Source organism: Trichomycterus rosablanca, chromosome 14 (assembly GCF_030014385.1).
Source record: "Trichomycterus rosablanca isolate fTriRos1 chromosome 14, fTriRos1.hap1, whole genome shotgun sequence".
NCBI lineage: Eukaryota > Metazoa > Chordata > Actinopteri > Siluriformes > Trichomycteridae > Trichomycterus > Trichomycterus rosablanca.
The window spans coordinates 679,375-697,500 of NC_086001.1; the positions used below are offsets into that span (position 1 = coordinate 679,375).

Consider the following 18,126-nt stretch of genomic DNA (forward strand, 5'->3'; position numbering starts at 1 on the left):
CACCCTCTAACCCTGAACGACAGCCGATCGTCGTCCACGCAGTCGGAAAGGCAGAGCCGAGATTCCACACGACGTACTTTACCGCTGTGCCGCCTGAGCGCCGAAAAATAAGTATTTTTACATGATATAAGTAATGTAATGCAAAAATAAGATATAAAAATACAACCCCAAATCAGGAAAAGTTGGGACAGTATGGAAAATGCACAATAAATAAAAATGCAGCGTTCCAAACCTTCACCCAAGAACCTGAGATATTTCGTCTTTTATCTGCTCAGCTTCGTTTCATTTATTAATAAACATCCACATTCATTCCTGCATTTCAGGCCTGCAACACATTCCAAAAAAAGTTGGGACGGGGGAGATTTAGGGCTGAATGAAACACATTAAACACATTTAAATACATAAATAAGTAGTTATACAATAAATACACATGAAGAAAATACAAAACAGTGAATGCTTTAATATATTGCTACAACCTTAGCATAATAAATAAATAAAAAATACATCAAACATTAAATAATTTTAAAATCTTCGCTTTAACATCAGAAGGGCGGTGTTTGTGACGTCATGTCCGGTGTGTTTGTGTGTGAGGCGGAAGTGTGTATGGTTGTTGAGAGTGAGAGTAAGTGGGTGAGTTTGGGTTCTTGGAGTTAAGAGTTTAAATTCCGGATAATATGGAGGTAAGAATTAATAATTATAATAATTATGATAAACTACACGGAGTTATTCATTCATTTGTGCGATTCACTGATTCATTCATCGGTATGATTCACTGATTCTTTGACGCGTTTATTTATTGATTCACTGATTCATTTATCTACATGATTCACTGATTCATTTATCTACATGATTCACTGATTCTTTGACAGATTTGTTCATCTGGGTGATTCACTGATTTGTTTACGGATTCATTCGTATGTTTGATTCACTGATTCATTCATTTCGGAGTTCAAATACTTACTTATACTCATTTATCATCCCTAATAGATTATATTTTTATCATTATAAGATTATTCTATTATGAATTATTATTATTATTATTATATTATTCTATTATGAATAATTAGATGATGAATCTTGTTTAGAGTTTTAATGTCTTTTATTTATAACTTATTCTGTCGATTAGAATGTTGACACTGATTCATTTACATCCAAACAAACCCCAAATACTGCTTATATTTCTTATTATATTTATTATATATAATTCTTTAGCTACAGTGCTGTGAAAAAGTATTCACCCCTTAATGCATATCTGACACATTAACTGACTTCTGATTATCGAACATAAATAGATCAGAAACAAAGTTATATTAACACCTATTCTATTTCATTTTCCACATCTCTAGCCTGGTCCGAGTCGCAGTGTGTCCTGTATATAAACATATATACATATAAACATGTCTTATAGACAGATTACGCTTATATTTAAAGGAACTTTAATATGCAAAATACATTTGATTCATGAATCGATTCACCTTTGGTTCAGCTCTTCCATCCCCATATTAATGCTTTCCTCTGAGGACCCGTTCGGACTGTACCAAAACCTCTTGAGAAGGGGGGTGCGCACGTTTATAAAATCATGATGATCATATTTATATATGTGTGTATATGGTTCTGTTTAATGTAATGTCTATATTGGAGGGAAATATTGTATTAAACCGATGTAATAAGATCGAATGTACTGTAACTGAAGAGGGGTGCAGTCGGTGGCGGGTCGGCTCACCCCTGTGATGGTGGACCGGACCGTGACAGGGAGCGATACTGAGGCAGACAGAACCAACCCGAATCACCGTCATTGATTAGAATTCTGCACTTTATATCGCTCGGTTTATTATCGGTATCGCTTTATTACCGGATCGTGTTATCGGACTCTGTGTGGAATGTAACGGGTTTCTGCGAGTGATCCGATAAACCGTGTTTTAATCTGACCGTCAGTCTGATCCGTCTGTTAGCATGAAGCTAATCGGCTAACTGAGCTAGCACACCTTCAGCAGCAGCAGCGGTGTAAGATTTAATATTATCAATAAACCTAAACTATTTATTATTTATATCAATAATGTATTTATATACTATTATACACACTGTTTATATCTATATACAGTCACACAGTGCTTGTTTATTACATTAGATTAAAATACTGCATTCACTAACTACTCAGGTACTGTCACACTTCTATTAGTGTGCAGTGCAACATAAACTATACTGTATACACTCACTATATATATATATATATATATATATTACACTACACTATACATACACTATACTGTATACACTATACACTCACTATATATACATTACACTACACTATACATACACTATACTGTGTACTCTACACTATACACACACACACTATACACACAATACATACACACTATACATACACTATACTGTATACACTATACACACACTATTCTGTATACACTATACACACACTATACTGTATACACTATACACACACTATACATACACACTATACATACACACTATACATATACTATACACACACTATACATACACTATACTGTATACACTATACACACACTATACATACACTATACTGTATACACTATACACACACACTATACATACACTATACTGTATACACTATACACACACTATACTGTATACACTATACATACACACTATACATACACTTCTGTATACACTATACACACACACTATACACACACTATACTGTATACACTATACACACACTATACTGTATACACTATACACACACTATACATACACACTATACATACACACTATACATATACTATACACACACTATACATACACTATACTGTATACACTATACACACACTATACATACACTATACTGTATACACTATACACACACACTATACATACACTATACTGTATACACTATACACACACTATACTGTATACACTATACATACACACTATACATACACTATACTGTATACACTATACACACACTATACATACACTATACTGTATACACTATACATACACTATACTGTATACACTATACACACACTATACTGTATACACTATACACACACTGTACATACACACTAAACACACACTATACTGTATACACTATACACACACTATACTGTATACACTATACACACACACTATACATACACACTAAACACACACTAAACACACACTATACTGTATACACTATACACACACTATACTGTATACACTATACACACACTATACATACACACTATACATACACTATACTGTATACTCTACACTATACATTATACTGTATACACTATACACACTATACATACACTATACTGTATACACTGTACACACTATACATACACTATACTGTATACACTATACACACTACATACACTACTGTATACACTATACACACACTATACATACACTACACTGTATACACTATACACACTATACACACACTACTGTATACACTATACACACACTACATACACTATACTGTATACACTACACTATGCATACACTATTATGTATACACTATACACACACTATACATACACTATACTGTATACACTATACACACTATACACACACTATACTGTATACACTATACACACTATACATACACTATACTGTATACACTACACTATGCATACACTATACTGTATACTCTACACTATACATACACTATACTGTATACTCTACACTATACATACACTATACTGTATACTCTACACTATACATACACTATACTGTATACACTATACATACACTATACTGTATACTCTACACTATACATACACTATACCTTATACACTACACTATACATACACTATACTGTATACACTACACTATACATACGCTATACTGTATACTCTACACTATACATACACTATACTGTATACTCTACACTATACATACACTACACTTTACTGTATACTCTACACTATGCATACACACACTATACACACACACAATACATACACTATACTGTATACTTTACACTATACATACACTACTGTATACACTATACACACACTATACATACACTATACTGTATACTCTACACTATACATACACTATACTGTATACACTACACTATACTGTATACACTACACTATACATACACTATACTGTATACACTACACTATACATACACTATACTGTATACTCTACACTATACATACACTATACTGTATACACTACACTATACATACACTATACTGTATACTCTACCCTATACATACACTATACTGTATACACTACACTATACATACACTATACTGTATACTCTACACTATACATACACTATACTGTATACACTACACTATACTGTATACACTACACTATACATACACTATACTGTATACACTACACTATACATACACTATACTGTATACTCTACCCTATACATACACTATACTGTATACACTACACTATACATACACTATACTGTATACACTACACTATACATACACTATACTGTATACACTACACTATACATACACTATACTGTGTACACTACACTATACATACACTATACTGTGTACTCTACACTATACATACACTATACTGTGTACTCTACACTATACATACACACACTACATACACACTATACATACACTATACTGTATACACTATACACACACTATACATACACACAATACATACACTATACTGTATACACTATACACACACTATACTGTATACACTATACACACACTATACATACACACTACACACACTATACACACACTATACATACACACTATACATACACTATACTGTATACACTATACACACACTATACATACACACTACATACACTATACTGTATACACTATACACACACTATATATACACTTACATTACACTATATATACACTTTACTGTATATTCTATACACATGCTACGCACACTGTGTACACACCACTCACTCTATTCACACTACAACCACACTTACCCTATGCTATATACACTATACATACAATATACACACCATACATTATAAACACTACACTCTCACTAAAATAAATAAATGTAATTTCTGCACATGCTCACATCACTGCAGTTGTGATTGGACGCTGAGAGATCATGGATCTGAATTTTTACTCGGATCTGACGGATGGGAGCGTACAGCCGGGAGACCCCGAGTTCCTGGACTCACAGGCCTTTAACGGCTTCGACAGCGTGCAGAAGGTGATGGTCCAGATCCTCAACAACACATCAGATCAGATCTAATATTAATCACATCAGATCTAATATTAATCACACCACATCAGATCTAATATTAATCACACCACACCAGATCAGATCTAATATTAATCACACCACACAAGATCAGATCTAATATTAATCACACCACACCACATCACATCAGATCTAATATTAGTCACACCAGATCAGATCTAATATTAATCACACCACACCACATCAGATCTAATATTAGTCACACCACACCACATCAGATCTAATATTAATCACACCACATCAGATCTAATATTAATCACACCACACACCAGATCAGATCTAATATTAATCACACCAGATCAGATCCAATATTAACCACACCAGATCAGATCTAATATTAATCACACCACATCAGATCTAATATTAATCACACCACACCAGATCAGATCTAATATTAATCACACCACACCAGATCAGATCTAATATTAATCACACCACACCAGATCAGATCTAATATTAATCACACCACATCAGATCAGATCTAATATTAATCACACCAGATCAGATCTAATATTAATCACACCACACCAGATCAGATCTAATATTAATCACACCACACCACATCAGATCAGATCTAATATTAATCACACCACACCACATCAGATCAGATCTAATATTAATCACTAAATAAATACACCTTCTGTAGTGAATCAGTGAGGAATCATTTATGAATGAATCAGTGAATGAATCAGAGCCACCAGATCCTGCTGCATGTGTGCTGAAGTGAACCTGGTGTTTACTGGAACTCACCTGATCTATGTTGGGGTGTGTTGTAGTTTCCTGGAGGTGGTGAGAACTACCTGGCCATCAGTGGAGAGGGCCACCCGTTCCTGTCCTCCTCCGAGGTACCTCTCCACTCCTCATACTCGCTTCAGATCCAGGATTCAGAGGTGCTCCACATACACATCTCTTCATTCACCAACATGTTTCTCTGTGTTCCTCATGTTCCTTCATGTTCCTTATGTTCATGTTCCTCCCTGTTCTTCATGTTCCTCCCTGTTCTTCATGTTCCTTTATGTTCTTCATGTTCATGTTTCTCCCTGTTCTTCATGTTCCTTTATGTTCCTTATGTTCATGTTCCTCCCTGTTCTTCATGTTCCTCCCTGTTCTTCATGTTCCTTTATGTTCTTCATGTTCATGTTCCTCCCTGTTCTTCATGTTCCTTTATGTTCCTTGTTCTTCATGTTCCTTTATGTTCCTTATGTTCATGTTCCTCCCTGTTCTTCATGTTCCTTTATGTTCCTTATGTTCATGTTCCTCCCTGTTCTTCATGTTCCTTTATGTTCCTTATGTTCATGTTCCTCCCTGTTCTTCATGTTCCTTTATGTTCCTTATGTTCATGTTCCTCCCTGTTCTTCATGTTCCTTTATGTTCCTTATGTTCATGTTCCTCCCTGTTCTTCATGTTCCTTTATGTTGCTTATGTTCATGTTCCTCCCTGTTCTTCATGTTCCTCCCTGTTCTTCATGTTCCTCCCTGTTCTTCATGTTCCTCCCTGTTCTTCATGTTCCTTTATGTTCCTTATGTTCATGTTCCTCCCTGTTCTTCATGTTCCTCCATGTTCTTCATGTTCCTATATGTTCCTTATGTTCATGTTCCTCCCTGTTCTTCATGTTCCTTCATGTTCCTTATGTTCATGTTCCTCCCTGTTCTTCATGTTCCTTCATGTTCCTTATGTTCATGTTCCTCCCTGTTCTTCATGTTCCTTCATGTTCCTTATGTTCATGTTCCTCCCTGTTCTTCATGTTCCTTTATGTTGCTTATGTTCATGTTCCTCCCTGTTCTTCATGTTCCTCCCTGTTCTTCATGTTCCTCCCTGTTCTTCATGTTCCTTTATGTTCCTTTATGTTCCTTATGTTCATGTTCCTCCCTGTTCTTCATGTTCCTCCCTGTTCTTCATGTTCCTTTATGTTCCTTATGTTCATGTTCCTCCCTGTTCTTCATGTTCCTTTATGTTCCTTATGTTCATGTTCCTCCCTGTTCTTCATGTTCCTTTATGTTCCTTATGTTCATGTTCCTCCCTGTTCTTCATGTTCCTCCCTGTTCTTCATGTTCATGTTTCTCCCTGTTCTTCATGTTCCTTATGTTTATGTTCCTCCCTGTTCTTCATGTTCCTCCCTGTTCTTCATGTTCCTTTATGTTCCTTATGTTCATGTTCCTCCCTGTTCTTCATGTTCCTCCCTGTTCTTCATGTTCATGTTCCTCCCTGTTCTTCATGTTCCTCCCTGTTCTTCATGTTCATGTTCCTCCCTGTTCTTCATGTTCCTCCCTGTTCTTCATGTTCCTTTATGTTCCTTATGTTCATGTTCCTCCCTGTTCTTCATGTTCCTTTATGTTCCTTATGTTCATGTTCCTCCCTGTTCTTCATGTTCCTTTATGTTGCTTATGTTCATGTTCCTCCCTGTTCTTCATGTTCCTCCCTGTTCTTCATGTTCCTCCCTGTTCTTCATGTTCCTTTATGTTCCTTATGTTCATGTTCCTCCCTGTTCTTCATGTTCCTTTATGTTCCTTATGTTCATGTTCCTCCCTGTTCTTCATGTTCATGTTTCTCCCTGTTCTTCATGTTCCTTATGTTCATGTTCCTCCCTGTTCTTCATGTTCATGTTCCTCCCTGTTCTTCATGTTCCTCCCTGTTCTTCATGTTCATGTTCCTCCCTGTTCTTCATGTTCATGTTCCTCCCTGTTCTTCATGTTCCTCCCTGTTCTTCATGTTCATGTTCCTCCCTGTTCTTCATGTTCCTTCATGTTCATGTTCATGTTTCTCCCTGTTCTTCATGTTCCTTATGTTCATGTTCCTCCCTGTTCTTCATGTTCCTCCCTGTTCTTCATGTTCCTTCATGTTCCTTATGTTCATGTTCCTCCCTGTTCTTCATGTTCCTCCCTGTTCTTCATGTTCCTTTATGTTCCTTATGTTCATGTTCCTCCCTGTTCTTCATGTTCCTCCCTGTTCTTCATGTTCCTCCCTGTTCTTCATGTTCCTCCCTGTTCTTCATGTTCCTCCCTGTTCTTCATGTTCCTTTATGTTCCTTATGTTCATGTTCCTCCCTGTTCTTCATGTTCCTCCCTGTTCTTCATGTTCATGTTCCTCCCTGTTCTTCATGTTCCTCCCTGTTCTTCATGTTCCTCCCGGTTCTTCATGTTCCTCCCTGTTCTTCATGTTCCTTATGTTCATGTTCCTCCCTGTTCTTCATGTTCCTCCCTGTTCTTCATGTTCCTTCATGTTCCTTTATGTTCCTTATGTTCATGTTCCTCCCTGTTCTTCATGTTCCTTCATGTTCCTTATGTTCATGTTCCTCCCTGTTCTTCATGTTCCTCCCTGTTCTTCATGTTCTTCATGTTCCTTCATGTTCCTTCATGTTCCTTATGTTCATGTTCCTCCCTGTTCTTCATGTTCCTTCATGTTCCTTATGTTCATGTTCCTCCCTGTTCTTCATGTTCCTCCCTGTTCTTCATGTTCCTCCATGATGTTCATGCTTCTCATGTTCCCTCATGATGTTCATGTTCCTCATGTTCCTACATGTTTCTCCATGTTCTTCATGTTTCTCATGTTCCTTCAAGTTCCTTATGTTCCTCCCTGTTCATGTTCCTTCATGTTTCTCCATGTTCCTTCACGATGTTCATGTTCCTCATGTTCCTACACGTTCCTCATGTTCCTTCAAGTTCCTGTACTGTACCCTACCTCACCTGTACCCTACCTCACCTGTACCCTGTGCTCCCTCCTTGCAGACCTTCCACACTCCCAGTCTGGGCGATGAGGAGTTCGAGATCCCGCCCATCTCTCTGGACCCCGACTCCGCCCTCAGCGTCTCGGACGTGGTGTCTCACTTCGGCGAGCTGGGAGACGGAGGCCCCGCCCCTGTCGTCCCCGGCAACGCGGTGGTGCAGGGCGACGACCCGTCGTTCGCCTCCACCTTCGTGACCCCGGGGTCGCAGGGTCTGGATCACCTGAGTCTGATGACGCAGCAGGGGGGAGGACCCATGCTCACGTCCACGCTCGGAATGGTAAGCTCCGACCCGGGAAGTGTGTTGTGAAAAAGTATGTGCCCCCTTTCTGAGGTCCTTCGTTATGGTAGGCTTTAGGACTCCACTGAACCACCATAGGAGCTATGCATAATGTGACCACACCAATCATCTGCTCTCTTCCAGGATCTGGGCCACCCCATTGGCTCCCAGTTCAGCAGCTCCTCCCCCATGACCATCGACGTCCCCCTGTCCGACATGAAGCTCGGCCTGCTGGGACACAACCAGCTCACCACCATCGACCAATCGGAGCTGAGCGCGCAGCTCGGCCTGAGCCTGGGGGGCGGGGCCATACTGACTCGGACCCACTCGCCCGACCAGCCGCTGTCGGCCGCCGGGTCTCCGCCCGAATCGCTGCAGGACGACGACATGGACGACTTCAGGAGGGTGAGGGTCCGAGTGTCCACACTCGTGCTTCTGTTAAACATGTGTGGTCAAAAGTATGTGGACGCCTGGCTGTGAGTGTGTTCAGTTAAAAGAGCGTGTGTGAGAAGGCCTTGCTCACATTGTCTTCCAATTCATCCCACAGGTGTTTAATGGGGTTCAGGTCAGGGTTTTGTATAGGCCAGTCAAACCAAGCAACGTATAGGCCAGTCAAACCAAACAACGTATAGGCCAGTCAAACCAAGCAACGTATAGGCAACGTATAGGCCAGTCAAACCAAGCAACGTATAGGCCAGTCAAACCAAACAACGTATAGGCCAGTCAAACCAAACAACGTATAGGCCAGTCAAACCAAGCAACGTATAGGCAACGTATAGGCCAGTCAAACCAAACAACGTATAGGCCAGTCAAACCAAGCAACGTATAGGCCAGTCAAACCAAGCAACGTATAGGCCAGTCAAACCAAACAACGTATAGGCCAGTCAAACCAAACAACGTATAGGCCAGTCAAACCAAGCAACGTATAGGCAACGTATAGGCCAGTCAAACCAAACAACGTATAGGCCAGTCAAACCAAGCAACGTATAGGCCAGTCAAACCAAGCAACGTATAGGCCAGTCAAACCAAGCAACGTATAGGCAACGTATAGGCCAGTCAAACCAAACAACGTATAGGCCAGTCAAACCAAGCAACGTATAGGCCAGTCAAACCAAGCAACGTATAGGCCAGTCAAACCAAGCAACGTATAGGCAACGTATAGGCCAGTCAAACCAAACAACGTATAGGCAACGTATAGGCCAGTCAAACCAAACAACGTATAGGCAACGTATAGGCCAGTCAAACCAAGCAACATATAGGCAACGTATAGGCCAGTCAAACCAAGCAACGTATAGGCAACGTATAGGCCAGTCAAACCAAACAACGTATAGGCAACGTATAGGCCAGTCAAACCAAGCAACGTATAGGCCAGTCAAACCAAGCAACGTATAGGCAACGTATAGGCCAGTCAAACCAAACAACGTATAGGCCAGTCAAACCAAGCAACGTATAGGCCAGTCAAACCAAGCAACGTATAGGCAACGTATAGGCCAGTCAAACCAAACAACGTATAGGCAACGTATAGGCCAGTCAAACCAAACAACGTATAGGCAACGTATAGGCCAGTCAAACCAAACAACGTATAGGCAACGTATAGGCCAGTCAAACCAAACAACGTATAGGCAACGTATAGGCCAGTCAAACCAAGCAACATATAGGCAACGTATAGGCCAGTCAAACCAAGCAACGTATAGGCACCGTATAGGCCAGTCAAACCAAACAACGTATAGGCAACGTATAGGCCAGTCAAACCAAACAACGTATAGGCACCGTATAGGCCAGTCAAACCAAACAACGTATAGGCAACGTATAGGCCAGTCAAACCAAGCAACATATAGGCAACGTATAGGCCAGTCAAACCAAACAACGTATAGGCAACGTATAGGCCAGTCAAACCAAGCAACGTATAGGCAACGTATAGGCCAGTCAAACCAAGCAACGTATAGGCAACGTATAGGCCAGTCAAACCAAGCAACGTATAGGCAACGTATAGGCCAGTCAAACCAAGCAACATATAGGCAACGTATAGGCCAGTCAAACCAAACAACGTATAGGCAACGTATAGGCCAGTCAAACCAAGCAACGTATAGGCAACGTATAGGCCAGTCAAACCAAGCAACGTATAGGCAACGTATAGGCCAGTCAAACCAAGCAACATATAGGCAACGTATAGGCCAGTCAAACCAAACAACGTATAGGCAACGTATAGGCCAGTCAAACCAAGCAACGTATAGGCAACGTATAGGCCAGTCAAACCAAGCAACGTATAGGCAACGTATAGGCCAGTCAAACCAAACAACGTATAGGCACCGTATAGGCCAGTCAAACCAAGCAACATATAGGCAACGTATAGGCCAGTCAAACCAAACAACGTATAGGCAACGTATAGGCCAGTCAAACCAAGCAACGTATAGGCAACGTATAGGCCAGTCAAACCAAGCAACGTATAGGCAACGTATAGGCCAGTCAAACCAAGCAACGTATAGGCAACGTATAGGCCAGTCAAACCAAGCAACATATAGGCAACGTATAGGCCAGTCAAACCAAGCAACATATAGGCAACGTATAGGCCAGTCAAACCAAACAACGTATTTATGGACTTTGCTTTGTCCACAGGGTGCAGTTAGGCTGGAACAGGAGAGGGCCTTCCCCAAAGTATTGCAGAAGAGCTGGAAGCATGTCATTTATTTCATATCATTGATTTTAAATATTTTTGACCCATCAGCTTCTGTCCAGGCGTCCATAAACTTTTGACCCATATCGGTAATGGACTGTCTCTGATCTGTCTGTCCTCTCTGTCCCAGAAGAGCGTCCTGGTGGAGTCTCCTGTCTCTCTCTCCGTCTCTCCTGGAGTCATCTCCCTGTCGCCCTCTCTCTCCGACCAGCCATTGACCGCGGCCCCGCCCGTCGCCGCCGCCCGCAAAGGCGTGGCCGCCGGAGGGGGCGGGCCGAAGAAAGGCAAGAAGAAGAAGGACCCCAACGAGCCGCAGAAGCCGGTGTCGGCGTACGCGCTGTTCTTCCGCGATACGCAGGCGGCCATCAAGGGCCAGAACCCCAACGCCACGTTCGGGGAGGTGTCCAAAATCGTGGCGTCCATGTGGGACAGCCTGGGGGAAGAGCAGAAGCAGGTACACGGGGTGGAGGGGGGCTCCTATAGGAGGTCTAGAGGTGTTACCTGGAGGTTGTGCCGTTCTGATGTGTGTGTGTGTGTGTGTGTGTGTGTGTGTGTGTGTGTGTGTGTGTGTGTGTGTATCAGGTGTACAAGAGGAAAACTGAAGCGGCTAAGAAGGAATACCTCAAAGCCCTGGCAGCTTACAGAGCCAATCAGCTCTCTCAGGTGATCTCCTGTTAGCCAATCAGATCACAGCAACGTCTAATAGATCCCTCACCCTCACACGCACCATCAGATCCACATCTAATAGATCCCTCACCATCAGATCCACATCTAATAGATCCCTCACTCTCACACCCACCATCAGATCCACATCTAATAGATCCCTCACCCTCACACGCACCATCAGATCCACATCTAATAGATCCCTCACCCTCACCATCAGATCCACATCTAATAGATCCCTCACACGCACCATCAGATCCACATCTAATAGATCCCTCACACGCACCGTCAGATCCACATCTAATAGATCCCTCACCATCAGATCCACATCTAATAGATCCCTCACCCTCACACGCACCATCAGATCCACATCTAATAGATCCCTCACCCTCACACACACCATCAGATCCACATCTAATAGATCCCTCACACCCACCATCAGATCCACATCTAATAGATCCCTCACCCTCACACCCACCATCAGATCCACATCTAATAGATCCCTCACCCTCACACCCACCATCAGATCCACATCTAATAGATCCCTCACCATCAGATCCACATCTAATAGATCCCTCACCCTCGCCATCAGATCCACATCCAATAGATCCCTCACCCTCACACGCACCATCAGATCCACATCTAATAGATCCCTCACCCTCATACCCACCATCAGATCCACATCTAATAGATCCCTCACCATCAGATTCACATCTAATAGATCCCTCACCCTCACGCCCACCATCAGATCCACATCCAATAGATCCCTCACACGCACCATCAGATCCACATCTAATAGATCCCTCACACGCACCATCAGATCCACATCCAATAGATCCCTCACACGCACCATCAGATCCACATCTAATAGATCCCTCACCCTCACACACGCCATCAGATCCACATCTAATAGATCCCTCACACGCACCATCAGATCCACATCTAATAGATCCCTCACACGCACCATCAGATCCACATCTAATAGATCCCTCACACGCGCCATCAGATCCACATCCAATAGATCCCTCACACGCGCCATCAGATCCACATCCAATAGATCCCTCAACCTCACACGCACCATCAGATCCACATCTAATAGATCCCTCACCATCAGATCCACATCTAATAGATCCCTCACCCTCACCATCAGATCCACATCTAATAGATCCCTCACCCTCAGATCCACATCTAATAGATCCCTCACCCTCACCATCAGATCCACATTTAATAGATCCCTCACTCTCACACGCACCATCAGATCCACATCCAATAGATCCCTCACCCTCATACCCACCATCAGATCAACATCTAATAGATCCCTCACCATCAGATCCACATCCAATAGAGCCCTCACCCTCACACGCACCATCAGATCCACATCTAATAGATCCCTCACACGCACCATCAGATCCACATCTAATAGATCCCTCACCCTCACACGCACCATCAGATCCACATCTAATAGATCTCTCACCCTCACACGCACCATCAGATCCACATCTAATAGATCCCTCACCCTCACACACACCATCAGATCCACATCTAATAGATCCCTCACCCTCACACACGCACCATCAGATCCACATCTAATAGATCCCTCACCCTCACACCCACTATCAGATCCACATCTAATAGATCCCTCACCATCAGATCCACATCTAATAGATCCCTCACCCTCGCCATCAGATCCACATCCAATAGATCCCTCACACGCACCATCAGATCCACATCTAATAGATTCCTCACCCTCATACCCACTATCAGATCCACATCTAATAGATCCCTCACCATCAGATCCACATCTAATAGATCCCTCACCCTCACGCCCACCATCAGATCCACATCTAATAGATCCCTCACCCTCACACGCACCATCAGATCCACATCTAATAGATCCCTCACCCTCACACACACCATCAGATCCACATCTAATAGATCCCTCACCCTCACACACGCACCATCAGATCCACATCTAATAGATCCCTCACCCTCACACCCACTATCAGATCCACATCTAATAGATCCCTCACCATCAGATCCACATCTAATAGATCCCTCACCCTCGCCATCAGATCCACATCCAATAGATCCCTCACACGCACCATCAGATCCACATCTAATAGATTCCTCACCCTCACACCCACTATCAGATCCACATCTAATAGATCCCTCACCATCAGATCCACATCTAATAGATCCCTCACCCTCACGCCCACCATCAGATCCACATCTAATAGATCCCTCACCCTCACACGCACCATCAGATCCACATCTAATAGATCCCTCACCCTCACACGCACCATCAGATCCACATCTAATAGATCCCTCACCCTCACACGCACCATCAGATCCACATCTAATATATCTCTCACCCTCACACGCACCATCAGATCCACATCTAATAGATCCCTCACCCTCACACGCACCATCAGATCCACATCTAATAGATCCCTCACCCTCACACACGCACCATCAGATCCACATCTAATAGATCCCTCACCCTCACACCCACTATCAGATCCACATCTAATAGATCCCTCACCATCAGATCCACATCTAATAGATCCCTCGCCATCAGATCCACATCCAATAGATCCCTCATCCTCACACGCACCATCAGATCCACATGTAATAGATCCCTCACCCTCACACGCACCATCAGATCCACATCTAATAGATCCCTCACCCTCACACGCACCATCAGATCCACATCTAATAGATCCCTCACCCTCACACACACGATCAGATCAACATCTAATAGATCCCTCACCCTCACACGCACCATCAGATCCACATCTAATAGATCCCTCACCATCACACACACCATCAGATCCACATCTAATAGATCCCTCACCCTCACACGCACCATCAGATCCACATCTAATAGATCCCTCACCCTCACCATCAGATCCACATCTAATAGATCCCTCACCCTCACACGCACCATCAGATCCACATCTAATAGATCCCTCAACCTCACTGACTACATTTCCCAGAATCCTTTGTGCACCGATGTTTTTTGATATTGTTACTGTGCGTTATGCTGTTTTTCTCCTATAGGTGGCAGAAATGAGCCACTATACATGAGTTGTTATATAATAGTGAATAACTGTTTAGATTGGGGTGTCCCAATACTTTTGATCATATAGCGTATGTACAGTGTATCACAAAAGTGAGTACACCCCTCACATTTCTGCAGATATTTAAGTATATCTTTTCATGGGACAACACTGACAAAATGACACTTTGACACAATGAAAAGTAGTCTGTGTGCAGCTTATATAACAGTGTAAATTTATTCTTCCCTCAAAATAACTCAATATACAGCCATTAATGTCTAAACCACCGGCAACAAAAGTGAGTACACCCCTAACAGACTACACCCCTAAATGTCCAAATTGAGCACTGCTTGTCATTTTCCCTCCAAAATGTCATGTGATTTGTTAGTGTTACTAGGTCTCAGGTGTGCATAGGGAGCAGGTGTGTTCAATTTAGTAGTACAGCTCTCACACTCTCTCATACTGGTCACTGAAAGTTCCAACATGGCACCTCATGGCAAAGAACTCTCTGAGGATCTTAAAAGACGAATTATTGCGCTACATGAAGATGGCCAAGGCTACAAGAAGATTGCCAACACCCTGAAACTGGGCTGCAGCACAGTGGCCAAGATCATCCAGCGTTTTAAAAGAGCAGGGTCCACTCAGAACAGACCTCGCGTTGGTCGTCCAAAGAAGCTGAGTGCACGTGCTCAGCGTCACATCCAACTGCTGTCTTTGAAAGATAGGCGCAGGAGTGCTGTCAGCATTGCTGCAGAGATTGAAAAGGTGGGGGGTCAGCCTGTCAGTGCTCAGACCATACGCCGCACACTACATCAAATTGGTCTGCATGGCTGTCACCCCAGAAGGAAGCCTCTTCTGAAGTCTCTACACAAGAAAGCCCGCAAACAGTTTGCTGAAGACATGTCAACAAAGGACATGGATTACTGGAACCATGTCCTATGGTCTGATGAGACCAAGATTAATTTGTTTGGTTCAGATGGTCTCAAGCATGTGTGGCGGCAATCAGGTGAGGAGTACAAAGATAAGTGTGTCATGCCTACAGTCAAGCATGGTGGTGGGAATGCCATGGTCTGGGGCTGCATGAGTGCAGCAGGTGTTGGGGAGTTACATTTCATTGAGGGACACATGAACTCCAATATGTACTGTGAAATACTGAAGCAGAGCATGATCCCCTCCCTCCGGAAACTGGGTCGCAGGGCAGTGTTCCAGCATGATAATGACCCCAAACACACCTCTAAGACGACCACTGCTTTATTGAAGAGGCTGAGGGTAAAGGTGATGGACTGGCCAAGCATGTCTCCAGACCTAAACCCAATAGAACATCTTTGGGGCATCCTCAAGCGGAAGGTGGAGGAGCGCAAAGTCTCGAATATCCGCCAGCTCCGTGATGTCGTCATGGAGGAGTGGAAAAGCATTCCAGTGGCAGCCTGTGAAGCTCTGGTAAACTCCATGCCCAGGAGAGTTAAGGCAGTTCTGGGAAATAATGGTGGCCACACAAAATTTTGACACTTCAGGAACTTTCACTAAGGGGTGTACTCACTTTTGTTGCCGGTGGTTTAGACATTAATGGCTGTATATTGAGTTATTTTGAGGGAAGAATAAATTTACACTGTTATATAAGCTGCACACAGACTACTTTTCATTGTGTCAAAGTGTCATTTTGTCAGTGTTGTCCCATGAAAAGATATACTTAAATATCTGCAGAAATGTGAGGGGTGTACTCACTTTTGTGATACACTGTATATAATAATTGATTAATGGTTTGATCTCTCTTTGTTCTCTACAGCCCACCATCGAGGTGCTGGACACGCCCCCCTCTCCTCCTGCCGCTCCCATAGTAACCACCTTCGTTCCTGAGACTCCGCCCCCTCAGGCACCCCCACCTGCGCCCGTACCTGCACCCGTGCCCACGCCCATGCGCGGCAACCGGGGCATCCCTCAGCACGCCCCCGACAACAACACCATCACCAACATCTGCATGTCCAACATCATCATCGACCTGCCCCAGGTCACCACGCGCTCCCGCACGGGCGCGCACAAGCCCCCCGCGCCCCCCTCGGCCCCGCCCACCGCGCCCTCTCCCGCCCCGCCCATCGTCACCAAGATCATCATCCCAAAACCGGCTCCGCGCCAGCCCCCGCCCCTGCAGCAGATGCAGAACACGCCGCCCCCGCCGCGCCTCCAGCAGATGGTGCACTCCGTGGCCCCGCCCCCGCTGCTGGCTAAACCCCGCGGAGGGGGCGGGGCCAACCAGCTCACGGCTCCCGTCGCCACGCCTCCTCCCCCGCTGCAGATCAAGATAGTCCCCGCACCGGCGCGGGTGGACGTGGCCACGCCCATCATCGTGACGAGCCCGGTGGAGGCGCCCGCGTCGGCCACGCCCGCCACGGAGGTGGATGTCTCTCGGCCCGCTGCTATAGTAACGTCGGAGACGGATGAGGGGGTAGGTACGGCGGCGCGGTGCCCCCGCGGTGTAGACAACGCCCAGGTGGTGGACGGGTTCAGCACTGTG

General features: G+C 43.6%; 1 protein-coding gene across 5 annotated transcripts in view; it reads left to right on the forward strand.

Moving 5' to 3' along the window:
• The first annotated feature begins 616 nt into the window (after positions 1–616).
• Positions 617–18,126, forward strand: part of tox4b (TOX high mobility group box family member 4 b) — a 25,213-nt gene continuing 7,703 nt past the window's right edge. The window contains exons 1-8 of one of the 5 annotated variants that reach the window (XM_063008752.1): positions 1,785–2,004; positions 5,039–5,166; positions 5,994–6,107; positions 8,943–9,218; positions 9,363–9,623; positions 12,023–12,346; positions 12,475–12,555; positions 17,401–18,126. The exon at positions 17,401–18,126 is cut by the window's right edge and continues 176 nt beyond it. In XM_063008752.1, the coding sequence (XP_062864822.1) occupies positions 5,062–5,166; positions 5,994–6,107; positions 8,943–9,218; positions 9,363–9,623; positions 12,023–12,346; positions 12,475–12,555; positions 17,401–18,126 (1,887 nt within the window). In that variant the 5' untranslated portion in view covers positions 1,785–2,004; positions 5,039–5,061. Of the gene's footprint in view, positions 681–1,784; positions 2,005–5,038; positions 5,167–5,993; positions 6,108–8,942; positions 9,219–9,362; positions 9,624–12,022; positions 12,347–12,474; positions 12,556–17,400 lie in introns of those variants that run through there. The other 4 variants (XM_063008754.1, XM_063008753.1, XM_063008755.1 and 1 more) reach the window with 4 other exon arrangements.